The 26,531-nt window shown below is 49.0% G+C and overlaps 1 protein-coding gene across 2 annotated transcripts in view; it reads right to left on the reverse strand.

Moving 5' to 3' along the window:
• GNPTAB (N-acetylglucosamine-1-phosphate transferase subunits alpha and beta) overlaps positions 1-26,531 on the reverse strand; it is a 67,647-nt gene that overhangs the window by 14,092 nt on the left and 27,024 nt on the right. For both annotated transcript variants that reach the window (XM_054988349.1, XM_054988348.1), the window contains 4 exons: positions 26,075-26,236; positions 11,473-11,652; positions 4,174-4,344; positions 2,437-2,560 (listed from right to left, as the gene is read on the reverse strand). In XM_054988349.1, the coding sequence (XP_054844324.1) occupies positions 2,437-2,560; positions 4,174-4,344; positions 11,473-11,652; positions 26,075-26,236 (637 nt within the window). The remainder of the gene's footprint in view (positions 1-2,436; positions 2,561-4,173; positions 4,345-11,472; positions 11,653-26,074; positions 26,237-26,531) is intronic.

Below are 26,531 nucleotides of genomic sequence, written 5' to 3' on the forward strand. Positions count from 1 at the left end.
CCATCCCTTCCTGCCCTAAAAGTTATGCTTCTGTGGGTACCAGATTCCTGGGGACAAAGAGTTAATTTAATTTAATTATTTGATTTATACCCCACCCTCCCCACGAATGGGCTCAGGGTGGCTTACAACATTCATAAAATACAATAAATTAATCATAAAACGATAAAATCAGTAATAATCTTTGTACAGAAAGATGCAATTGCTGAAAATAGCTCCCCCTTCTGCCAGTAGAAGCATCTCCCACAGCAGAACATGTGATTAGGATCCATCCCTTAGTTTTTTGTCTACTGCTACTACTTTTAAAAAATTTAAAATGAAAGGATAGCTTAAAACTGGAAGAAAAAAAACCCCCAAACATTCCTTAGGTTGTAGGAACATTTCACCATATGTGGTAGTGTCAGGAGAAATAACTGAACTAAAAACAACAACAGGAATAGAAATAGAAATATGTCTCTTAGGCCCACCCTCAAGAAGAGGCAGAGTAGGCTTATCCAACAACCTGTTAAGAAGAACATCACTACCAGAACAAACTTAGTATATACAAAAAAAAGAAAAGGAAAAGGAAAACTAGGCCAAACGTATGACAATCACCTAGCAGTCATCACCAAAACAACTATCAAACAGCTACAACCTTCACAAAAATGACAGGAGGGGTAGATTCAAACAAGAGAAGCTGAGCATTTGTTTTCAAAGTGTTTTTGCAGTAAAACACCCACGTGCACATGGCGATGGCACATGCTTTTCCCATTCTTATCAGGTTATTGTTCCGTACAAGTTTTCTGTGGTGTGAGACTTGCCTTGCACAGTTCCACATGGCTCAGTGTTTCCCCCCATGCTATTCAATATGCTGATGGCACACAGCCCTATACGGCTTTATCCAAATTGTCTAGTGCCGCAGTAGAGGCTCTGGACCAATGTCTGACTGCTGTAGTTAAATGGCTGAGCGTGAACAAGCTGAAACTGAATCCTAACAATACAGAGGTAACATTGTCTGGGAAGGCCAAGGTCCCGAAGGACACAGTGCTCCATACTTTTGATGGGGTCCAGCTCATTCTTGCTGACTTGCTTAAGAGCCTAGGGATGAGAGCTGCTGTAGCACAGTGGTTAAGTGGCTCGGCTGCAAATCAGCACTCTACTGGTTTTAATCCCACTACTGCCATAAGCTCAGTAGACCTTGGGTAAGCCACTCCTCTCAGCCCCAGCTCCCCAACTGTATCGTGGGGAAAATAATAACACTGACTTATTCACCGCTCTGGGTGAGGCACTAATCTGTCTAGAAGAGCAGTATATAAGCGCTGTTGTTGTTGTTATTATTATTGATCCAGCTTTAGGTTAGCTGGAGAAGCAAACTGATGCAACTGCAAAAGAAGGCTTCTACCACCTTAGTTTGGGGAAATGTCCCCCTACCTAGACTCTGCTGACACGGCCATGAGGATTCATGCTATGGTTACCCCTCGGCTCAACAACTGTAATGCACTCTACACACGTCTGCCTTAAAGGAAAGGCAAATTCCAGCTGGAACAGAATGGTGCAGCCTGACTACCATCCAGGCATTAAGTGGGGTCTGCATATCACTTGCTTTAGGGTTACTGATCAGTTTATCAGGTTCAAATACGAAGTTCTAGCTACCATCTACAAAGTCCTTAAAGGCACTGGGCCCACAGACCTGCAGGGCCACGTCTCCTGCTACGTTCCGCTGCAATGGCTCCACTCCACTGAGCAAAGCCTTCTGAGGATGCCACCCTTCTAGCAGGCAAGATGGGCAACTGCCCACTGACAAGCATTCTCTGGAGGTTCCTACAATGCAGAACAGTCTGCCCAAGGCTATTAGGAAGGCAGGCCCCTACACTTCTATTGATTCACAAAATGTGCGAAACACAATTGTGCAGGAGGGCACTCTTATCGAGAGAGGAAAGCTGTGGTGCAATGGATCAAATAATGAGGCGAATTATTAGGGATAATGTTTTTCCTACCCTGACTGACTTTTTGCATTAAACGGATATGCTTGCATGAGATTTTTTTTTTAACCTGGTTCTACAATCCCAGCCTAAAAGCGTTATTTTGTCCTACTAGGAATCTTTGCCGTGGCATTTAATCTAATATTTTGTTATTCGTGTACTGAAAAGTTTCTTAGCAATACTGAGTCCCAGAAAGAAAGCCAAACAACAGCAACAGAAGGAGGAGGAGGAGAAGTCGTAGTATCTGTCCAGGGGAAAGTGTCATCAGATGCAAAGTAAGTCCCAAGGGTGCAGAGTGTCTTCTGAATGCAACTGACCCCTGAAGAATCTGGTGAATCTGGATTTTCTGCCTACAAAAGAGTTTTGTGAGAATGCATCCTAGAAAAGAAAACAGGTTTTTAATGTCTACAGATAATGTCTACAGTTCACAGACTACTGATATTTAACAGGACAGTTTTCAAAGCTTCTCTTTTCTTACCAATGCAATCGCCTCCATCCCAATCACAAGCAGAATTGTTACAGGCTTTATCGCAGTAGCCGTCCTTAATCCACGAACCGGGACATCCCTCAGCACAATTTGGCACTGGCCAAGTCAAATACACCTGATAATGGGAGACAAAAACACTTTTGTTCATACACGAGCATCTTTAGACCAGTAAATTGGGTTTTAATACTCAAAAAATGATGTTTACTCTGATCCACACCTGGGCAAGTCATTTCTCCAGAGCACAAAGAAAAACCGTGGGAAAACACGAGCTTCCCAGCATTAGAACTCCTAGCAGAAATTAGTACATTTCAATCAAGCTGAAGTCCCTGCAGATCAGAATGGTGACTTTTCCTTGGCTTGGTTATTTTACATTCTGCCTCAATTGCCTCCCAGAGATTCCAGTTACCAGGTGAGTGAACTCAAGTCGTTCACTCTAAACTGACTGTTGTTATTTGACCATCTGCACTTCCAAGGATTTTAACCAACTATGACTCTTAACAAATCCTTTTCTTTTTTTATAAACAAACGTACTCAGTTTATGTAATGCTAATGCAGGAGCAGCGTCTGCAACATTCCTTTATTCAAACAAGCATTTATTTCTTTTTTAGTCATGCTGCATGGGTGGCATTAAACTGTGAATGTACAGAAAGGCAGAAAGGGACACTAAACCACTTTCTGTTCTTGTTTGCTGAACTAATTCTATGGATTAGTTCTACGTAATTTTAATGTTCTAATTTGATGAGATGGTACAAGTAATTTTCACACAGCCATGCTTTCTTCTCAAGCTTGAAACACCAGAGGATGTGTCAATATATTCATGACAGGGTTCAAGAATCACAAAAAGCCACATCTTACAATACATGAACTCTGGTTCTGCCTTTACCTAAAAAGGTAAAGGCAGTCCCCTGTGCAAACACCGAGTCATTACTGACCCAGGGGGGGGACGTCACATCACAATGTTTTCTTTTTCTTTTTACGGGGTGGTTTGCCATTGCCTTCCACCTACACTTTACCCCCAGGAAACTGGGGACTCATTTTCCCGACCTCGGAAGAATGGAAGGCTGAGCCAACCTTGAGCCAGCTCCCTGAACCCAGCTTCCGCAGGGATCGAACTCAGGTTGGGAGCAGAGCTTGGACTGCAGTACTGCAGCTTACCACTCTGCGCCACAGGGCTCTCTCTGGTTCCTACAGCCAAGTACAAAATACATCACATCGATTATACCCAAGGATATATGCAAGTGTAATGAAGAACATAAGAAAAGCCCTGCTGGATCAGGCCAGTGGTCCACTGGGCCTAGCATTCTCTTTCACACAGCAGCCAACCAGATGCCCTGTGAGCATGGCTTTAATGTTCAAATTCTCACTCGTGACCAAATGGGACTGTTACTTAGGAATATGTATGTCTTTTATACTTGAATTCCAGGATGCAAGTGGAAAATCTGAAGAACTGGTCCTTAATTGCTAATTTTAAGACGTGCCCTTAAAGCCCAAAGGCTCTCTACAACCTGAACCTGCTGTTCTAAATGTTCTGGCTTCTAGGGATCATTTGCCCTTGGAACGTGAATGAATACAGCAGATCATGCAGCTCTGTTCTCACACTTCCCACACCTCTGTCATGGTCAAACAAAACGGGAAGTGACTTCTATGCTACACTCAGGAGGCAGAACAACTGGAGGACTCCTAAAGGGTTTGATCTAATTGCTACAAAATTATTTAGCGGTGACTTACCTTTTGACCTTTGGAGTGACTAAAGAAGTCATCAGGCCATACGTCCTTCCCAAACATAACATCATCATTTAGATAGATGAACTTCTGAGACAGGCCCGAGATATGGTGAATGTGGCTTTCAATGGCAGGTGAACTGAAGGTAGGTAAGTGGCTCACATTCTGAAATATTTCCTATAATAATGATGACATTAAGAAAAGAGTCAAGCTTAATGAAAACCTTCAAATAACTTCATTTAAAGGCAATCCCTTAATCCTCCATATACTGTAAAAAAACCAACAAATTTTGTTTGAATAAGTGAATAAACACTCAGATAAACACACACAAGAAGGGTTCTTTTTAATGCCCAACACTGCATGGGCAGGCAGGAAATACTGAATTAATTAATTAATTGTCTGTCTTTCTTACTGACAGTCAAGGCTGACTACAGTATAAGTCAACACAAACAGCGGGTGGGAGATTCCATAAACAACACAATAGGGTATGGATTGCAGAAATTTTAAAACAAGTATTAATCCTAATACAGAGCTGAAAGAATTTTGAAACCAAACAGAAGCAATTTGACCTGACATATTAAACAAGACAGGGTTAACATACCTGTAACTTATGTTCATCGAGTTCTTCTGTGCCAACACACATGGGTACTGTGCACGCGCAGGCCAGCCGCCGGAAGATTTTTTACCGCTTACCTAGCTCCGAAGGGGCCGTCTGCCGCGCGCCTCAGCGACCGTTTCCCGCCCAAACGGTCACATGCTCCTCCAGCGGCCAACGGACCCTTCCCTCAGTTCTCCCTTGCCGCCGCTCATCCAATACACAGAGCCATAACTTCAACTAAGCAACTCGAGCTATAGCCCATAAGTACAACAATCTGCATTGGAGTTCACAGTGGGGCAGGAGGGAGGGTTGTGTGTCGGCACAGAAGAACTCGATGAACATAAGTTACAGGTATGTTGACCCTGTCTTCATCTTCGTTCTTCTGTGCCTCCACACATGGGAGAGTACCAAGCTTCACACAATAAGGAAGGTGGGGTGAAATCCAACTCGGAGCATATCAATCAGCATACTCCTAGGGAAACAAGGAGTGGAGGACGGCCCTAGCAACAGCCACATCCTCATTGGCATTTACATCAACAGTGTAATGTCGTACAAAGGTATCAGCGGACGACCAAGTTGCAGCCCTGCAAATATTAGCTAAAGGTATACCCTTGAGCAGTGCTGAAGATGCCGCCTGGGACCGTGTGGAGTGAGCCCTGATACCCAAAGGGCAGTCCACCTTAGCCGTGGCGTAGGCCCTTACAATGGCTGTCACAATCCAACGGGACACCGTCTGTGCAGACGCCCTGCGGCCCTTGTCCTTCGCCCCGAAACACACAAAAAGGTAGGGACTGTACCTGAACACCCTTGTCCTTTCCAAATAAAAAGCCAGTGCCCTCCGCAGATCCAAACTGTGGAGGGCCTTTTCCCCCTTAGTAGAAGCTTCAGGGAAAAATACAGGCAGAGAAATCTCTTGTGAGAGGTGGAAGGTTGACACCACCTTGGGCAGGAACGAAAGACACGGTCGCAAGACCACCTTATTCGCATGAAAGCGAAGGAACGGGGGGTCCGCCCTAAGAGCAGCCAGTTCGCTGACCCGTCTGGCAGAAGTGATAGCCACGAGGAATGCCACCTTGTAGGAGAGCAAGTCCAGAGGGCACGTAGCCAAAGGCTCAAAGGGGGGCAACATCAACCTAGCCAGGACCAGGGAGAGAGACCACTGGGGCACAGGGGGCGACACAGGCGGGTAAAGATTAAGCATCCCCTTCAAAAACTGGCGGGACCTATGGTGAGAGAAAACCGTGCAGCCATCCACCCGATCATGGAACGCAGAGATGGCCGCAAGGTGCACCTTCAGAGACGCCACACTAAGGCCCCGATCCTTCAGCTCACACAGATAATCCAGGACCATCCCCAAGGGGCTGCTCAGAGGCGCCACCTTCCTAGAGGCGGCCCAAGCCTCAAACCTACTCCACTTCGCCTCGTAGGCACGCCGTGTGGAGGGCTTCCTAGCATTCAGTAGGACCCTCTCGACTGGCTCAGAGAAGCCTAGGGACGGGGCCGAATCCGCCAAGCGGTCAGGTGTAGTTTCCTGGGCTCGTGGTGGAAGAGCTTCCCGTGTAGGAGGAGATCCCTCCGGGACGGAAGGGCCACGCAAGCTCGGCCAGACATCTCCAGCAGCTTCAGGAACCAGAGCTGCCGTGGCCAGAACGGAGCCACTAAGATGCAGTCCATGTTGTCCCTCTCCACCTTGCACAATACCCTGGGTATTAGAGGGAAAGGTGGAAACATGTAATGTAGTCCCCGGGCCCAAGTAAATTGGAAGGCATCCCCAATAGAGAGGGGATCACCCCCTGCCCGAGAACAAAAGATCTCGGCCTTGGTGTTCGCCAATGTCGCAAACACGTCTATGCTCGGGCGACCCCATTTCCGAAAGATCGGCCCAACGTACTTTGCGTTGAGCCCCCACTCGTGATTCAGCATGTGCACCCTGCTGAGGGTGTCCGCCTGCACATTGTCCGACCCAGCCACATGAATGGCGCGAAGCGTCACCCCATTCCTGATCGCCCATTCCCAAATGAGCGTGGCCTCCCTGCAGAGGATCATGGACACCGTGCCGCCCTGTTGATTCAGGTAATACATGGCGGTAGTGTTGTCCGTCTGCACCAGCACCTGATGGTTCTGCAAGATTGCTGTGAATGACATAAGTGCAAAACGAACAGCCCTCAGTTCAAGCACATTAATATGGAGACCCCTTTCTCTCTCAGACCACACATCCTGAACACATAGCTCCCCACAGAAAGCCCCCCACCCTTACAGAGAGGCGTCTGTGGTCACGGAGAACTCGGGATGATGGAAACCAAATGGGGTCCCTTTAAACAAATTAATATCCGACAAGCACCAGTCAAAAGAGGATATAACGGCTCTAGGGACAGAGAATTTAACAGTCGGAGGATGCTGTAAGGCATTGTATCTTCTTACAAACCAATTCTGGAGCGGGCGCATTCGCAGCCTCGCAAAAGGGACCACCGGGGTGGCAGCAGCCATATGCCCTAGCAAGCATTGAATCATGCGCACTGGCTGAAAACGATTTCGTTTAAACAAGGACACCAGGCCCTTCAAGGAACATGCCCGCTCTGGAGGCAATAAAGCCTTGGCCTCCAATGAGTCGAACACTGCCCCAATATAAGGCATAACACGGCTAGGTATCAGCTTAGATTTTTCAAAGTTCACCAGGAGGCCTAAGCGTTCGCAAGTGTCTAGCACCAATGCCACATCTTGCAGCAGCTTAACCTCCGAGCTCGCTGTTATAAGCCAATCATCGAGATAGGGGTAGATGGTACAGCCCTGCTCTCGAAGAAAGGAAACCACAGGGGCCATGCACTTGGTAAACACACGTGGGGCTGTGGAAAGGCCGAAGGGGAGAACCTTGTAACGGAATACCCGCTGCTTGTAAACGAAGCACAGAAATCTCCTGTGCTCCTCCAAGATCCCCACGTGGAAATACGCGTCCTTTAAATCCAGGACAGCGAACCAATCCCCCCTCTTCAAAAGGGCAATTACAGCAGGCAGTGTGATCATCTTAAACTTGGTCACCCTTAAAAAGGCATTTAGGCCCCTAAGATCCAAAATGGGACGTAGACCCCCATCCTTCTTAGGGACCAGGAAGAACCGGGAGAAGAAGCCCTGCTCAGACTCCACAAAGGCCACCTCTTCCACAGCACCCTTAGCCAAGAGGGACCTAATTTCATCCTCCAGCTCAACTAAGGTATTATTCACCGCACTCAGTGGTGAAGTACACATCGGCAGTTCAGTGAATTCCAGCCCGTACTCCTTATCAACAATTGTTAAGACCCATGAGTCAGATGTTATTGACTCCCATTCAGACAAGAAAGGTCTGAGTCTGTCCGAAAAGTTCAGGGCTGCCGCAGGGCCGGGCCTTCAGAACTGCCTTCCAGTCCCTTGCGGGTCTTTCTGCTGGGACGGAGGTTGAGACGAGCGGGGCTTGAATGGCCTACGCCGCCTGCCCTGGTGTTGCGCTGGAGTGTACTGGCACTGCGAGGAAGGGTACTGTTGATAATATGGGCGGGGTTGATATCTGCTGCGGTACTGGTAGGGATTATACCTCGAAGAGTACCGAAGCTTGAACGCGGACCTGTCCGCCGGAGTGACCCCCAGGGAGCGTGCCGTCTGCCGGTCCTCTTTCTTCTTTTTAAGCGTCTCGTCGGTGGTGGTAGAGAAGAGGGAGTCACCCTCGAAGGGCAGACGTTCAATCTTGTCCTTCACCTCCTGCGGGAGTGCAGTCGACCGCAACCACGAGTGCCTCCTCAGAAGCACCGCTGACGCCATACCCTGAGCAGCCATGTCAGCCTAGTCGCCTCTCGGATCCGACGACGCGGAGCCGGGCTCGATTCCGGTGTTGGCGAACGCCGCCCGCTCGACAGGACCACATAGGCCCCCGGATCCGGCACCTCTTCCTCAAGGAGGGGACGGTCAGGGGAGTCCAGGTGAGGTGATGTTGTAGGCGGGGACACCAGGACCACTTCCTCTGCAGAACGGCGCTGAGGGGACCGAGAGCGATGCTTGGTCTTCTTGGCCTTCTTCTTCTTCGGAACCGGCTCGGAGGAAGCTCTTGGAACCGATGCCCTCTTGGTCGACGCCTTCCGCGCAGCCTCCGGTCCCGGGGCTGCCGCAGGCCCCTCGATCGACGCCGGGGCTGACCTTATCGGATCCGATCCACTCGGTTCCAGTCTCGGAGCCGACCTCCCCGGTTCCGACCTCACCGATGCCGACTTATGTGGCGACTTCGACGACCTCGCCACCGAGCTTGCCCTTGACGCCGACTTGCTTGCCGGGCGGGATGTAGCCAGTGACTTGGAAGAGGCCACAGAGCCCGCTCGAGACCGCCCCCCGGCATGGGTAGGGGCTCAGCCAGCCTTCTCCGCGGCCCCCGGCTTCTCCGCCTCGGAGGGCCCAGGGGCGTCCAAGACCCGCTGCCACAGCGAAGCCTTGAGGCGGGCGGACCGCTCCTGCCTGGCCTTGTGTGTGAACCCCTGGCAGATCTTGCAAGTGGGGAATACATGTTCCTCCCCCAGGCAAAGCAGGCAAAGGCTATGCCCATCCGTTTGGGCCATTTTAGCATGGCACTGGGCGCAGCGTTTAAACAGGGCCGTAGAAGCCATTCCGAGGGGCAAGCCAAAACGCGAAGTCAAATACAGTCCGGATCGATACACTACCAAATCAGTCAGTCCAAATCACGAAGCAGAAGAAAGGTCAAGTCCAGAATCCAAGTCAAGCACGAAAAAAGGCAATCCAAAGTCACAAGAAGCACGGAGCTACTAACGGAACGTTCTCCTCAAGCGGCGGCAAGAAGAGAACTGAGGGAAGGGGCCGTTGGCCGCTGGAGGAGCATGTGACCGTTTGGGCGGGAAACGGTCGCTGAGGCGCGCGGCAGACGGCCCCTTCGGAGCTAGGTAAGCGGTAAAAAATCTTCCGGCGGCTGGCCTGCGCGTGCGCAGTACCCATGTGTGGAGGCACAGAAGAACGAAGATGAATGTGGAAACTACCCAGCAAAATCATACTTGCGGCAAAAGACGGCACACAGTAGTATAGTAGTATCTTTGTAAAAAAGCTCTGAATAATTCAGTTTTGCATAATTTGTGGAAAACAAGGATAGTAGGTACCTGCAGGGTGGTACCATCTGAAGGCCCTGTTCAGAAGAGCAGATTTGCTGTGGCACAGAGATCAGCTGTGTCAAGGTAGGAGGCCATCTTCTGGGTTAAACTGAGCTTGAAGGTAGCATTTTTTGCAGCTGTATTAACATGCTTCTCTTAACACCAGAGCTAGATCCAGTACAGCCCCTAAGCTCTTAATTAAGTCTGTGAGGATCAACTGAACACCATAGTAAGTGGGGAGCACAATGGTCCTTACATGATTTTAGCAGCTAAGATGGTCAAGGGCTAGTGCACAAGTAGTGGCCTTCACAGTTGCCAGGTTCCTGTCAATATCCATCATTGCAATGGGGTCAAAATGGTTGCTCAGCAGATCAGATGGTGTATTAAGCATTTCTTCATCTTGATTAGATACTATTTGTGCTATTTTGTCATCAAAAAATTTTGCAAAGGTGTCACAGTTAATTGTCTGTTTCTGAGCCAGTAAAGGTTCAGATTTAGAAGCTAGAAGATGTCAAGACCTAAAACAAACTGGGATGGTTGTGAATCAGCTAATGCAATAGAAATGACCTTTCTTTGCCACCATCACCGCCACTTCATACGTTCTTCCAACAGGTCTGTGGCATGCTCCATCAGATTCAACGTGAGTTTTCTGCTAGCATCTTTTCAGACATCTTCCAAACCTTTTCAGGTAAACTACGGGACTGGCTTTTGCACCAAGGGTGGAAGAGGTTGCAACAATATAATTTAGTATGACAGATCTCAGAGGCAGACCTTACTTAAAAAGCACATGAGGCATTTTGTAAAATCCTTCCCCAGCTCAGTTTTGGTTCTCTCTATTGGACTGAGAGGCAGAGTGCTAATCTAGCCCACAGCAAATTATGTCTCCTCATGTCACATGTATGCATACACATACCCTGAAGTATATTAACATAGTGTGACAGGGATCAATATCCTGACCTTTACTTTTCATTAGGTCTTTCTTCCTTGGGGTCCTTTCCAGAAACCTTTATGACCCTGTTGTCTTCCCTTTTCTTTGCAGTGGTATTTTTTTGTTGCATTTTTGCAACCCATTACACCGAAACGGAACAGCTCTGGCTCCCCCATTTATGTGTTTTGCATATGTGTTCTTTCTGATGCCACTGTTTTCACATATTAAAGACAAAACAAAGCACTGAATGATCCCCAGAAATAGTTTCTTCTCAGTGTTTTTAGAAAAGATATTTTAAACCATCTCCTACAGTTTTACAGGAAGCTATCAATTATTATTTGCAATGGATAATTAGATTTAATTTCAAAGGCCTTGAAAAATTCAATATAATCTAACATGCAAAAAGTGTTCAGTCAATATTTTATTGCATTTATTAAAAATCCTACTACTGATGAAATCAGGTTAGGCGACACCTGTGACAGTTTAGTATCAAAAACAGGGGAAAGGGCTGGAATCCATTTGAAAGAAGTAAGATTTTACCAATAGAAAAAAGTAAATCAGTTGCAAATACTGAATATAAAATACCCCCCCCCCCAAGCCAAAGCAGGTATACATATTTGTTTATCTTGTCCAATGACACAGCAGATGTTTCAGAAAGTTTTTACCTGATGCGTTACTATAGTTATCCGAGGGTTATCCAAATTAAGCCAGGAAGGAATTTGCCCATTAGTAACTATGAAAATGTGCCGCACCCATGGTGCATGCCTCTCTATGGAACGCAGTGAATATCGTAGTTCTTCGTTGTCTTCAAAACGACTGGCAGAAATATCTTCATCCTGCTTAGACTATAAAAAAGAGCAACACACACTGCACTTACAAACAGCAAAATAATGCAAACTTGTTTAAAAATAACTATTATTATCACTTAAAATATTTCTATGCCTCCTTTCCATCCAACTCAGGGTCCCCAAAGTGTGAACATTAAAACATTGTTTAAAATATATACATATATATATAACATTTAAAACATATAAATATAAACACACATAAACACACAAACAGGGATGAGGGCTAATAAGAGTTAGCGAGGGAGCACCACACAAAACAAAGATGTCTTCACCCACTGGCCGAAAGTAACAATAGAGGTAGACAAAAGAATCTCCCTGAGCAAGAAGTTTTGGTGCCATGACTAAGAAGGCCCTTTATCAGGTTGCTATTCATCTAGCTGCAGAAGGTGGCGGTACCCAAAGCAGGGCCTCTGAAGATTACTGGAGTGGTCAGGTAGGATCATATTGTACTGGAAGGTCCTTAAAGTATGATGCTCCCAAACCAGCTAGGACTTGAAAAGTCAATACCAACACCATGAATCGGGCATGGAAGTAAATTCCATATTATTTCAGTTATTAACACTGACAGAAGCTATTTTGGGATGGGGAGGGGCATCTTAAAAACACATGCCAAAATTAAAGTTATAAAAAAATAAGTTTTCAAAGAAAGAGTGCTTACAAGTCCCCCCCCCGCCTTCCCCTTCCCCCTGAAGCTCCCCCTCACCAACCAAGCTGATGCTAGAGGATGCAGGCCAGTGTATGCAAAGCCATGCATCATTCACTATTCCTTTTTTGTCAGTTGTGCATGTATTGGTGCAAGAATGAGTTGAGGGTGATTTCATCTGCCACGCCACAAGTAAACATGTTCTACAATAAACTCATACTGTCCCCTACTGACAGGAATACACTATGTGATTTTTCCTCAGAGGGACATGATTACTGCAGTAGTAATTCCCATGCCACAGTATTATCTTTTTAAGATACATACTACAGAAACTACAGAATATCCATTGAGCTATTGTATCAAATGACAGGTATGTTCCCTTGTTGATGAACCATAAGGCAAAACCTGGCAAAAAATCTGTGTGTGAAAGATGAAACTAGTACTGCTAATCCAGAAGCACAGCTGGCAATTCTGAGAGATCCCAGCTCTCCTCTTCTGGAATAAGGGTAAATTAGGAGCACTTATGAACCAACTCTTTCCTCCCCTCTTTCCTCCCCCCACCATTCTGAAAAGAACCACACACACACACACCCAGGATTAAAAGAATTACTCTTAAGGTTCAATGCTACCCCTATCCATTCATGATATTCCACTGAACTGGTACTGTTGCACAGGAACATTTTCAGAGACAGAAGTTCTCTAAAAGCAGAAAGCCACTCAGAGGAATAACAAATTTTCCAGTTCCTACATAAGATTTTTTTTCTGGGAATTCTTTCCTATGAACCACCAACCAATATTTCCTTGATGAAAATGCTATTTTGTGAGAATGGACCCTTAAAAATCTTTTAGAAAACCAAGCCCTGAGAGAGAGGGAGAGAGGGGGAGTGTGTAAGTGTGTGTACACACATGCATATGCACACTGCAGCCCTCAAGTAAAAAACAGGGGCAAACTGCTTCTTAATTCTTCTGAAACCAGATCCTGAATTCCAAATTTTAGAAGTTCAGTTGGTAGTGATAATGAAATGGGTGTTCATGCATGTATATTCTGTGTTTGTGGGATCCATTTGATAGTCTCCTCATGTTACACAATACTGATGACAGTTTTCAAACTACTATTATTTATGTCATTTTTATTTATGTCATTTATAGTCCACCTTTCTCAGTGAGACTCAAGGTGGATTACATAGTGTGTGATTAGTACAGTAAATATCAAGGACATTTTAGTAAAAAATGCCATAGGGAGTATAAATGAAAATTTACAAAGATACAACATCAGCAAAAATCCAATACAGAATTGAAGAAATGCTGAAAGAGCGCAAGTAATTCTAAGACTGGTATTAAACAACACAGAACTACTCAGTGGGATTATATATAAAGCAACAGATAGTACATTGTAGCACATACTTGAATATAGTACACAGTGGTGAAGTCTATGATCCCTGTTGCTTTAGTGAAGCATCTCCTTTAGACCACCTCTCTACAGTACAGCTCTCCTATAGGGATGTGCGTTTCGGCATTCAGAATGCCGAAAGAATGCCGAAACAAAAGTGTTTCGGCATTCTTCAAGAATCCCGAAACGTTTCGGGGAATGCCGAAACGTTTCGGGATTGCCGAAAGAAAAACCCGAAACGTTTCGGGATTCTTTCGGCATTCTTTCGGCATTCGAGAATCGCCATTTTGATTTTGCTAGCCGTTTGCCTTAGCAAGCGGCTAGCAAAATCCTGCTGGAAGCAAAGGCTTCCTGCAGGCTCTTAGAAGAGGGGAGGGGGGGGAGAAGGAGTGAATCACTCACTCCTTCTGTCACCCCCCACCCCTCTTGCAAAGGAGGATAGGGAATCCTGCTTTGCCTTGCAAATGCAAGGTGCAAGCATTGCATTGCACTTTGCATTTGCAAAGCAGCAGAGATTCCCGCCAAAACTAACAGGTAGGGGAGGGGGAGCAGGAGGAGGGTGGCTCTTGGAGTGTGGGTGGGGAAAGGCAGGGGACTGGGGACTTTAGGAGTCACCAATCCCACTGCTGCATTCTCATGCCAGCCAATAGATTTAAATCTTTGGCTGAGGCTGCAGCAGGGGATTTAAATTTGGAGCAAGACTGTCTGGAACACTTCTGTTGCTGCTGCTGCTGAGCTGTGACCGAGAGAGGAGAAGAAGAGAGACTGCACCTGGAGCCTGGAGGACATCTGCCTGGAGGATCAACTGTGCTGGACATCCTGAGAGGACACCTGGTAGGCCTTTTTAAAATTTTTGTAAATTTTTTTGATGCTGGGCAATGTGCTGCTGTGGCCTGCCTCTGCAAAAAGGTGTTGCAGTTTATTCTTGGCATGGCCTGGGGGACAGGTTGGGCAGACAATGTTTGATGGTGGGGTGGGGGTTTCAGCATTGGTTGTTGTGCTTGCCTTCTTTAAGCTTGATCCACTGTTTTAAGATTAAAACAAGAGTGTGCCAGCTTTGGGCCTACACAGGCCAGAAGCCTTTCTTCTGGCTGGCTCTCACAGTTGTGCTCCACAATCTGGAATGGTGTGGCTTGCTTTTCTGTGTCTGGTCCCCTGCTTGCAAGCATTCCCAACAGGCTCCGTCCTGATCAACTGTGTCAGCCTGTGGGCCACACACAGGTATGGCCTGGGGGACAGGTTGGGCAGACAATGTTTGATGGTGGGGGGGGGGGGGTTCAGCATTGGTTGTTGTGCTTGCCTTCTTTAAGCTTGATCCACTGTTTTAAGATTAAAACCAGAGTGTGCCAGCTTTGGGCCTACACAGGCCAGAAGCCTTTCTTCTGGCTGGCTCTCACAGTTGTGCTTCACAATCTGGAATGGTGTGGCTTGCTTTTCTGTGTCTGGTCCCCTGCTTGCAAGGATTCCCAACAGGCTCCGTCCTGATCAACTGTGCCAGCCTGTGGGCCACACACAGGTATGGCCTGGGGGACAGGTTGGGCAGACAATGTTTGATGGTGGGGGGGGGGGTTCAGCATTGGTTGTTGTGCTTGCCTTCTTTAAGCTTGATCCACTGTTTTAAGATTAAAACCAGAGTGTGCCAGCTTTGGGCCTACACAGGCCAGAAGCCTTTCTTCTGGCTGGCTCTCACAGTTGTGCTTCACAATCTGGAATGGTGTGGCTCGCTTTTCTGTGTCTGGTCCCCTGCTTGCAAGGATTCCCAACAGGCTCCGTCCTGATCAACTGTGCCAGCCTGTGGGCCACACACAGGTATGGCCTGGGGGACAGGTTGGGCAGACAATGTTTGATGGTGGGGGGGGGGGGTTCAGCATTGGTTGTTGTGCTTGCCTTCTTTAAGCTTGATCCACTGTTTTAAGATTAAAACCAGAGTGTGCCAGCTTTGGGCCTACACAGGCCAGAAGCCTTTCTTCTGGCTGGCTCTCACAGTTGTGCTTCACAATCTGGAATGGTGTGGCTCGCTTTTCTGTGTCTGGTCCCCTGCTTGCAAGGATTCCCAACAGGCTCCGTCCTGATCAACTGTGCCAGCCTGTGGGCCACACACAGGTATGGCCTGGGGGACAGGTTGGGCAGACAATGTTTGATGGTGGGGGGGGGGGTTCAGCATTGGTTGTTGTGCTTGCCTTCTTTAAGCTTGATCCACTGTTTTAAGATTAAAACCAGAGTGTGCCAGCTTTGGGCCTACACAGGCCAGAAGCCTTTCTTCTGGCTGGCTCTCACAGTTGTGCTTCACAATCTGGAATGGTGTGGCTCGCTTTTCTGTGTCTGGTCCCCTGCTTGCAAGGATTCCCAACAGGCTCCGTCCTGATCAACTGTGCCAGCCTGTGGGCCACACACAGGTATGGCCTGGGGGACAGGTTGGGCAGACAATGTTTGATGGTGGGGTGGGGGTTTCAGCATTGGTTGTTGTGCTTGCCTTCTTTAAGCTTGATCCACTGTTTTAAGATTAAAACCAGAGTGTGCCAGCTTTGGGCCTACACAGGCCAGAAGCCTTTCTTCTGGCTGGCTCTCACAGTTGTGCTTCACAATCTGGAATGGTGTGGCTTGCTTTTCTGTGTCTGGTCCCCTGCTTGCAAGGATTCCCAACAGGAACCGTCCTGATCAACTGTGCCAGCCTGTGGGCCACACACAGGTATGCTGCTTTGGCCAAGGTAACCCTTTTTGGTTGCTGGCCTGGCACTCACAGTTGTGCTCCACAATCTGGAATGGTGTGGCTTGCGTTTCTGTGTCTGGTCCCCTGCTTGCAAGGATTCCCAACAGGCTCCGTCCTGATCAACTGTGCCAGCCTTCGGCCCACACACAGGCCTGCTGCTCCGGCTTTGGTAACCCTTCCCGTTTGCTGGCCTGGCACTCACTGTTTTGCTTCACATTCAGGTTGTTTATCGTTGGTGGACCTCTTCTGGACTGGACTGCACTTGGTGGACATCGGCCTGCAGATCTCTGCGTGGAGGATCAACATTGCTGGACATCTGCACTGGTGGACTGGTAGGGTTGTTGTTAAATTTGGTTTTTGAGCTTATGTCTGCTGCTGTGCCTACCTGCGAGCATATGCTTTGGCTCTGTCTTTATGGCTTGGGCCGGGGGGGGGGCATTTTCTGGTTGGGCAAGAGGATATTGTTTGGGGGTTAGGGGGGCCAGCATTGATCGCAGTGCCTGCTTTCTTTCATGTTTCATTTTTCAAGTTTGAGTGTGGGGTGGGCATGAACTGCTGTTTCACAGGACTAAAAAATGAGTGTGCCAGCTTTTGGCCTGCACAGGCCAGAAGCTCTGCTGGGTGGATGTGTTTTGTTTTGCTGCTGGTTGGCCCTAGCCTTTAAGGGGGGGGGCTGACTTGGCTTGTGCAACGGGGCCTTGAATTTTGGGGTTGCGTGTGCGGCGTGTGGTGTTGACTCTGCTAACATTTCCAATTTTCTTGACAGCATCGTGGAGGAGAGGAGGACCAGCTGCAAGACCGCCTGAACATCGCTGGACTGCAGGACTGGTGTTACTGTGAGCGAGTCCGGGTTCACATTTGGGTGGCCTTGGGGGTGGGTTCTTGCTAGCTTGGGAGGGGGGAGGCTCATCTTCAAAACACCACATCCACACCCCACACCGACATACCACAGATACATCGGTCCCGCTAAATAGTGTCTCTTAGGTAGGTAGGCCAGTTGGTAGGTGATCAGTGGATAATTGCCCTCAACATAATTATTAGGGAAACCGAGCCTAGTTTTTTTTAAAAAACTAAATAGGGACTCAGCAGGGAAAGCATTAGTGAGTGAGTGTTAGGTTTGAATTCTATATATATATATATATATATATATATATATATAAAAATTTGTAATAGCTGTCAATAGGCTTCCCATTAGTGCCCCCATAACTAGGGTTCCACTGCCCATCTCTGGCACCCGTGGTGGTGCCAGGCCGGCCCGGGCATACTAGTGTGTGAGTGTTTAAGGCTTTGTCACCTGTTATTGGGGTTTAGGGCCAGCTCAATTCCAGAGGAATTCAGCTGATTGGCAGGCTCAGGTTCCCTGACATAAATAGGGTTGCTTAAAAAGGCACTTGATTGTTCATCTCCAAGTCACAGAGCCACTAGAAGCACAGATTTAGAGCAGGTTAGTTAGGTCTTGAAAACAAAGTTGACCTTTGTTTTCTAAATCTTTTCTGATTAGTTAGGGTTGAATTTGGGAGGGGAAAGTATGTCGGAGAGGAAAGCAGAGAGGGGCCCCGGGGGAAAGGCTAGGGAGAAATCTAGAGGGGAGGAGGGGAGGGGGAGGGGGACTGCTGCGGCAGCCCCTCCATCTGAGCGGAGGAGGCCCTCCCCTGCGCTGCTGCCGTTCACCAGCCTGGCTTCTGGTGACAGGAAGAGGGTTCGCAAGACTCTCTTTCCTGAGGCAGCTGCTGGAGGGCCACCCCCAACCCGGGTGCGTGAGGCAGGGGCTGGCACTGGGCAGGGGCCTGCTGCTGAGGCTCCTCCTCCTCCAGTGGTTGCGAGCCAGCTGCTGGAGGAGGGGCAGCATGTGGTGTCTCCTGGGATGGGCGCGGAGCACATGACTTTCCCTGCGCTCCCGCTCACCCCAGGAACCCGGAGGATGTTGGAGGAACTGCCCGTGAGACCCCCCCTGGGGCGGTCCACCCCAGTTTCCTCTGAGGCCAGCAGCAGGCCTCTCGCGGCTGTGCAGGAGGAGAGGACGCGGGAGGAAGAGGCAGAGACTGTGGTGGAAGAGCCCACATCTCTGCCCCTTCAGCCTCGTCCATCCCCACCTGCCCGGCCGAGAGTGGGACACGGTGTGTCCGGCCAGAGCACCTCACAGGAGGTGCCGCAGGGTGGTCCCGAACGCGCTTCTCCTGGGAAGCGTGGGATGCCCTTTTCCTCCGAAATCTGGAAGCACTTCCAGACAACGGAGGATCCCCGAGCAGCCCTGTGCCTGCATTGTAGGCAGCGCGTCAGCCGTGGCAAAGATGTGTGGCATCTCTCCACGTCTGGGATGAGGTACCATATGAAGAGGCACCACCAGGCGGTGCTTCTTCGGGAGGAGGGTTCGAGTGGCGCCGCACGGCCGCCAGCTAGCCAGAAGGAGGCAGGCTCCTCTGGTGCTCTCCCCCCAAGGGTACCTGCAGGAAAGGGACGCCAAGCCTCTCTCCCGGAGATGCTTGGTATGCAGGGCGCTAGTGTGCCCAGAGAGGGGATCCGGAGGGCGAGCAGGCGCATCACGCGCCACATCGTCAACATGATAGCAGTGGATGGGCAACCGTATTCCGTAGTTGAAGACTTCGGCTTCTCAGGGCTGCTCCAAGATTGCTTTCCCTGGTACGCCGTCCCTGCTCGCACGTCGTTGAGCAGATCGGTGGTGCCCTCGTTTTACAGGGCTGCCAGGGATCATGTGAAGGCACAGCTGTCCCGGGTTGCCGGGAGAACTGTGCACTTCACATCGGACATCTGGACCTGCCCAAGTGTGCAGCAAGCGTACCTCTCGCTTACTGCTCACTGGTGGGAACCCGAGTCGGTTCTGGGTGGGGGCCGGGGGGAGGTGCCTAGCACAGCTAGACAGGGAAGGATGCGAGACCGCCAGGCCGGCTACTGCAAGGCCTTGCTTCACGCCGAGGTGCTCGACGTGTCCCACACGGCGGAGAACATCGCTGCCACCTTAAGGAGACAGTTGGACGAGTGGATAGGCCAGGGACCCGCCACCGTGGGATGCATGGTGACGGACGGTGGCAAGAACATGAGGGAAGCGGCGCATCTAGTGAGCCGAGAGAGCGTCTACTGTGCCGCTCACAAGCTTCACCTAGTGGTGAGAGATGCGCTGGGGTTGGGCTCCTCGAAGGAACCCGTGGATACCCGGACCCGTGAACTCCAGTTACTTGTCCAGAAATGTCGGAGGCTCACGGGTCACTTCTCGCGCAGCGTGAAGGCCACGCACGAACTGCGCCAGACACAGGTCAGGACAGGTGTGCCAGAGCACGCTCTGATCACTGACGTCAGCACTCGCTGGAACTCCACCTGCGCCATGCTTGAGCGCTTGGTGGAGCAGCAGGCCGCACTCCACGCGTGGCTCTCCGAGCACCGCGGTGCGAGTCAGGTGGGTGAGTTCAACCGGGAGGATTGGCTCACCATCACCCAGACAGTGGAGGTCCTGAAGCCCTTCAAGGACTTCACTGTGGCGGTCTCGTCAGACACGGCGACCCTCGGTCTGGTCATTCCCCTGGTGCACACGCTCCAGAGGAATCTGGCCACCCTTGCAGACCGGGTCGCGCCCCGTGCTGACCTTGTTCCAGCGGTGCGCGCATTAGTGAGAAGGCTGCAGCAGGGCATAGCTGCCAGGCTAACTCCTCTCACTAAGGAAGAGTCATACATGTTGGCGACCATGTGTGACCCGCGCATAAAGGGCACTTTCGCCGAGCGGGACGGGAACCTCACCCAAGCCAGAGACGGGCTCTGCTCTTGGGTGAGGCGCAGGCAGGCCAAGAGGGGACGCCTGTCGACAGGGGGGACGCAAGAGGGGCCCTGCCGTGCGGGTCCCTCTGATGCCCCCTCTGCGCAGGCCCCCCCCCGAGGCCACCACCGGAGTGCCGATGGAGATGGAGATGCTCCGGTGGGCCCTCGTCCCCTCTGGGGTCGTGAGGACCGTGAGAGAGGATCCGGCGGAGGCGATGGTCAGGGACTACCTCGCGGAGCCCTGCGAGTCGCTCTCCACCGATCCGCTCAGCTACTGGGCCAGGAAGGAGTCGGTCTGGCCGGACCTCTCCCTCGAGGCGCAGCGGCTGCTCTCATGCCCTCCGACGAGCGTGGAGAGCGAGCGCGTCTTTTCACATGCGGGCGACATTGTCGGCCCACATCGCACTCGCCTTCTCCCATGGAGAGTCGAGCAGTTGACCTTCCTGAAGGTCAACTCTCGCCTCTTCGATTTCTCAGGACTGGACTTCCAGAGTGACTGAGGTGAGCCCAACTTGTGGCCTGCATCCTCTATGAGTCCAATCCTTTGGAATCGCGCTCTCCCCTGTATAAAACCCTGTATATACAGTTAAAACCGGCCAGTAGAGGGAGGGTGGTTAGGAACCAGTGGCAAAGGGAAAACACCCAGCAATTTGAAAGCCCCCCCCCCAGGGTATTCAAAACATCTCCCATCACTGAGACATACCCTGTGGGACCAAATTTATTATGAAAAATAATGCCCCAGAAACATGGATTGCTACTGGAGGGAGAAACAGGTTAGATAGGGATTGCTTAGGTGTTTTTATCAGATGAAATCCTTGTAAAAAAAAATTGTAGAAGAATTGTTGTACTGTTTTTTGAAAGTTGATGTTCCGTTCATGTAAAAAAAAGGAAAAAAAACCAAAAAAAAATGTTGTGATTATGTTTTTTAAAAGTTGATTGAATGTTCATGAAAAAAAAAAAACCCCAAAAAATGTTGTGATTATGTTTTTTAAAAGTTGATGTTCTGTTCATGTAAAAAAAAGGAAAAAAAACCAAAAAAAAATGTTGTGATTATGTTTTTTGAAAGTTGATTGAATGTTCATGTTTAAAAAAAAAAAATTTGATGTTAATGTTGGGTTTGCATGGTTGGGGGATGCGGGTAGAGTGGTGGATGGGCACCGGCCAATGATGATCTCTCACAGATGTTCCCAGGTAAATTCTGAGGCTGGTGTGGGGGTGGGGGGAGACCTCTGCAGAACTGCTCCAGAAATACCATTGTCCAGTGCCTTGGAAGTGCCCAGTTCAGCTTTGTGTGTCTGAACTGAAAGCACAGCCACAGGAAATGACATAGGTTCTGCTGGACCCTGTTGCAGTGGTTCCCCCCCCCCCATTTAGTCATGTTATGGAGGGAGAGTTGTATTAGGCTGGTAGTTATGATCATCTTCTGTTTCCATGCCCTGTTGTGCCCGCTCACTATGTAACCTGCTGTAATGTTCAAAACTTTACTGTTTGTCCATTTCAAAAGAAAAATTGTGTTTAAGATTCTCTGATGTGTAGTTAATTGTGTTGTGTTGTGCTATGAGGGACAATAAGTGTAATATGTTGTGATTTGTTGACCACTTGTAATTTGAAAATGAGAAAATAAAGGTTTTTTAAACTTAATGATTGTGTGTCTGTGTTCCCTTCTTTGATGGGAGGTTGGTTCCCAGCATAGGGAACAATGGGGCAGGCTGGCCAGCCTGTTCCTGGGGTACTGGGTGTGGGGCAGCTGAGGGTGGTTTTGGTTCTGAGAGGGGCTGAGTGGAGGATTTGGGTCTGTGTGTGGCAGCTGGGGTGGGGGAACTGGGTTTGTGTGGGGCTGTAAGGAGTGGACTATGGGGGATGAGAGCACTGGTTGTCCCTTGTGCCCAAGTAGGCCCCTGCTACTGTCCTGGTGTGGGCTTCCATGCCTCTATCAGTTGCTGGCCCTCCTTTGCCATCTTTTTCTGAAATTTTCCTAGGGCTGCCAAACTCCTGGTTGGGCTTGAGTTCAGGTTAGAGAGAGTAGTTCCCTACAGAGAAACTGGCTGCTTCCAAGGGCAATCTCTTTAGAGGGCAAATGCGGACCATGGATTCTGGGGGAGATCCCTACTCAGATTTTCCTTTCCACAAGTCCCACCCCCAAATTGCCAGTAACTTCCAAGGCCAGAGTTTGCCACCCCAGAGAGATCCTGTTCCCACCCTCTTAGCCTTGGCATGAAAGTTGTAGCCCCCATGGAACGCTTCCAGGTTCCTGATTCCAAGCCCAATGACACCAATGTAAGACAATCCAGACCTCCATCAAAAATGGATTTTAAGTAGCAGTGGGATTGGGCTGCATTTCAGTCATTCACATATCTGGTTGTGTTCCCAAACATTTAGCTTATGTTTTTTTAAATCAGCGTATGGCACTTAAGGACACTTTTAAATGGTTCTAAAAACATATTTTTATTATGAAGTATTTAATGTGGCATTGATCAAGGGCAGGCCTTTTGGCCAAATGAGCAGTATCAGTACAGTAAAATTTAGACAAAGCTCATAGGAGGAAAAAGCATTCACACTGTGAAGTGGGAAGAAAGTTTCAATTTACATGTACCATGGACTCCGAAAAAGACATGTAAGTGGCATCCAGACCAAATCAGGCCTGCTTTCTCCCTTGAAGATATCAATTGATGATAGTGCTTATGTCACATCATGAGAAGACAAGGTTCACTAGAAAAGACAATAATGCTAAGAAAAATTGAAGGCAGTAGGGAAAAGAAGAATACCCTAGATGTGGTAGATTGACTTCGGTTTGCAATACATGGACAAGGTTTTTGGGATACTGTGGAGCTCAATATAATTCTAAAGTACACCACAAGTGATTTGAATGCATAAAACATACAGACACATACACATAAAATGTATATACCCCCTCCCCACCAAATTAAAGGTTTATCTTATGCCCCGGTTTTCTCCCCCATGGGAACCTAGAGTGGTTTACACATTGCTGTTCTCCCTTGATTTGTTTCACCCTCATCACAACCAGGCTAACAATAGACAGCTGCTCCATGCCTCACATTGGAGTGACTCCACCGATGGCCTTCTTAGTTGTTGGAGGGGGTGGAGGGGGGGGAGGAAGGAAACAACGCACTCCTGCCCACTCTATCTGGGGCCTAGGTGACCAAATTGCTTGGCCTTGGCAAGGAGCCAGTGGTGGGGCGGCACTGGTTCTGGGGCCCCGTCCAGAACATTTGTCCAGGGCCCCAAAATCACCTAGACTGCCTCTGGAAAACACAACACAATTGTTTACTTAGGCTGAGCCAAGAACATCCATCAAGCCTACAAGGCACAGAATCAGAGTCTGCCAGATTCTAGACCAACTCTCTAGCCATTGCACTACAGTGGATATCTAAAAATTGTTCATACCCCCACCAGCAACTTGAACATTTTTCTCCAAAAGGCACAACTTGGCTGGGTCTCAAAAAGGACTATGATGCATGGGCCTGTCAATGCATACTGGTACTAAGGCTCTGGCCGGGGGGAGGGGGGCATTGTGCCAATGCCACCCTGGCTTTGGAAGGGGACAGTAAAATAGAAGAAATAATCTAGTTTCAGTGCCTCCCCCCCTTCTCTGTCTCTCTCTCTCTCTATAATGTGAGTGAAAACATTACTATACCATCACTGAAGCCTACAGGATACTTAGGGTCTGTTCACACACGCATGATCATTTAATGGCAATGCTCTGGCATGATGATGTCTGTTCTAGGAGGTGATGTGATCATCACACAAGGCTGGGGAGCACGCACAATTCACAGCAGGCAGATTTGGGCCACAAGGGATCCTGCTTTGGCCTGTAGGGCCCAAATCAGCCCACTGCAAAGCACAGGCATACTCTCAGGGCAGCCAGATGACATCAGTGACATCACGGCAGCAGCCCCTGGAGCGTACCTTGAAGGCTCATTCACTGACTTTCCCCCTTCGGGGTGATAGGTGAGAGTGGGGGATCCCCCACAAAGGGGAAACGGATCCCTAATTGTGTCTGAGGTTGTGGAAATCAAATGGGTCATTACCTCCATATTGCTTCTGTCTTTGAGGGACTTACATGCACATTATATTTAACTCCAGATTTCTTGATTGTCAAGGAATGCATGTGGTGGGGGGTGGGGGGAAGGGTGGGAGAAGGGCACCTGAGGGTGAGGGTGGCATTTGGCATGCAAAATGCCACCCCTGGCAAGACAAGCCTCTCCCAGCTGTCAGTGGTAGAGATGAGAGCAGAGCACCCACTTGGGGAGGCCATGAAATGGCCCCCCCAAGTGGGAGCAGGCTGAGCCTTGGTGGGGGGATGGGAGGAAGGGTGGGAGAAGGGCCCCAGAGGGTTGGGGGGGATTTTGTTGCAGTGGTTCCCCCCCATTAAGTCATGTTATGGAGGGAGAGTTGTATTAGGCTGGTAGTTATTATGATCATCTTCTGTTTCCATGCCCTGTTGTGCCCGCTCACTATGTGACCTGTTGTAATGTTCAAAACTTTACTGTTTGTCCATTTCAAAAAAAAAATTGTGTTTAAGATTCTCTGATGTGTAGTTAATTGTGTTGTGTTGTGCTATGAGGGACAATAAGTGTAATATGTTGTGATTTGTTGACCACTTGTAATTTGAAAATGAGAAAATAAAGGTTTTTTAAACTTAATGATTGTGTGTCTGTGTTCCCTTCTTTGATGGGAGGTTGGTTCCCAGCATAGGGAACAATGGGGCAGGCTGGCCAGCCTTCTCTGCGGGTGGTGGGGGGGTCAGGGGGGTGGTTGTCTGTGTGCCAGGGCAGGTGCTCTTTCCCAGGGACGATTTGGCACTGCCACCATTGTGGCACCCCTTGTCTGTGCAGAACTGCCCTGGGAAAGAGAGTTTAGGGGTTCCCAAAAGGGGAGGGCAGGCCAGCCTGTTCCTGGGGTTATGGTGGGTGTGGGGCAGGTGGGGGTGGATTTGGGTCTGTGAGGGGCTACTGGGGGGATTTGGGTCTGTGTGTGGCAGCTGGGGTGGGGGAACTGGGTTTGTGTGGGGCTGTGAGGGGTGGACTTTAGGGGCTGAGAGCACCTACTTGGGGAGGCCATGAAATGCCCCCCCCAAGTGGGAGCAGGCTGAGCCTTGGTGGGGGGTGGGAGGAGGGGTGGGAGAAGGGCCCCAGAGGGTTGGGGGGCATTTTGCATGCAAAATGCCACCCCTGGCAACACAAGCCTCCCCCAGCTGTCAGTGGTAGAGATTAGAGCACCTACTTGGGGAGGCCATGAAATGGCCCCCCCAAGTGGGAGCAGGCTGAGCCTTGGTGGGGGGTGGGAGGAGGGGTGGGAGAAGGGCCCCTGAGGGCTGGGGGGCATTTTGCATGCAAAATGCCACCCCTGGCAAAGGAAGCCTGCCTCTTCATTTTTTCCCCATAGGAAATAATGAAGAAAGATCAGCAGCAGCATGCTAACAATATGCTGCTCCTTTGCTTTCTTATGGGGAGGATGGGGGGACCTGCTTTGGGGGGCCATAACATGGCCCCCCAAAGTCCAATCTGTCTGAAACTTGGGTAGTTGTTAGAGAAGGGTTAGAGGAAGGTCCCCACCAATTTTGGGCTTATTTGGTGGGAAAATGCCTCCTCCAGGCGTCCTGAAAGACGGAGGCATTTTCCCAACAAAAAAACCCGAAAGAATCCCGAAAGAATGCCGAAATAATGCCGAATCCCGAATCCCGAAAGAGATTCTTGTTTCGGCTTTCGGCTAATGACGGTAGAGAATCTTGTTTCGGGTAATCCCGAAACAAGAAAGCCGAAAGTTTTTTCCTTGCACACCCCTACTCTCCTATGTACATTTTGCCATAAAAATTATTCTTCATCATCAGTTATTAAATTAAGTTTTATACCAATGGCTTTCCCATATATTAGAGAATGTTGCCTACCTGGCTGATGGCACTGAGGTCCCATAATAAATACGCAGGATTAAGTGTGAGTTCTTTTCCTTCTATGGTCATGTTCTTCTTTGCTTGTTTGTTCAGCTCCTGGAAATCCTTAGCATTATTGAGTTGCAAGAGAGCCACACTGGCTTCCGAATAAAGCTGCAACTAAACAAAGAGATAAAAACTTTCAATCCCTGGCACAGAACTGAAAATGAACCTTTCCTCCCGTGCTTGACTCATCAGCTTTGCAAGATACTCAGCACAGCAATTAGAAAGGGGGAAGGCTGCTCAGCAGAAATCAGTACTAAAAGTATTGTCTCAAACTGAAGCGTGAACGTTCTTATTAAAAGGTAAACTAAACCTGATAGACTGGAGGGAGGTTTTTCAAAAAAACATGTACATAATATGATTTGTATAGCGTAATCCAAAGGATTCCAGCTGAGTACTGGTGGTGGGATTT

This window comes from Eublepharis macularius, chromosome 9, assembly GCF_028583425.1.
Source record: "Eublepharis macularius isolate TG4126 chromosome 9, MPM_Emac_v1.0, whole genome shotgun sequence".
Taxonomy (NCBI): Eukaryota; Metazoa; Chordata; class Lepidosauria; order Squamata; family Eublepharidae; genus Eublepharis; species Eublepharis macularius.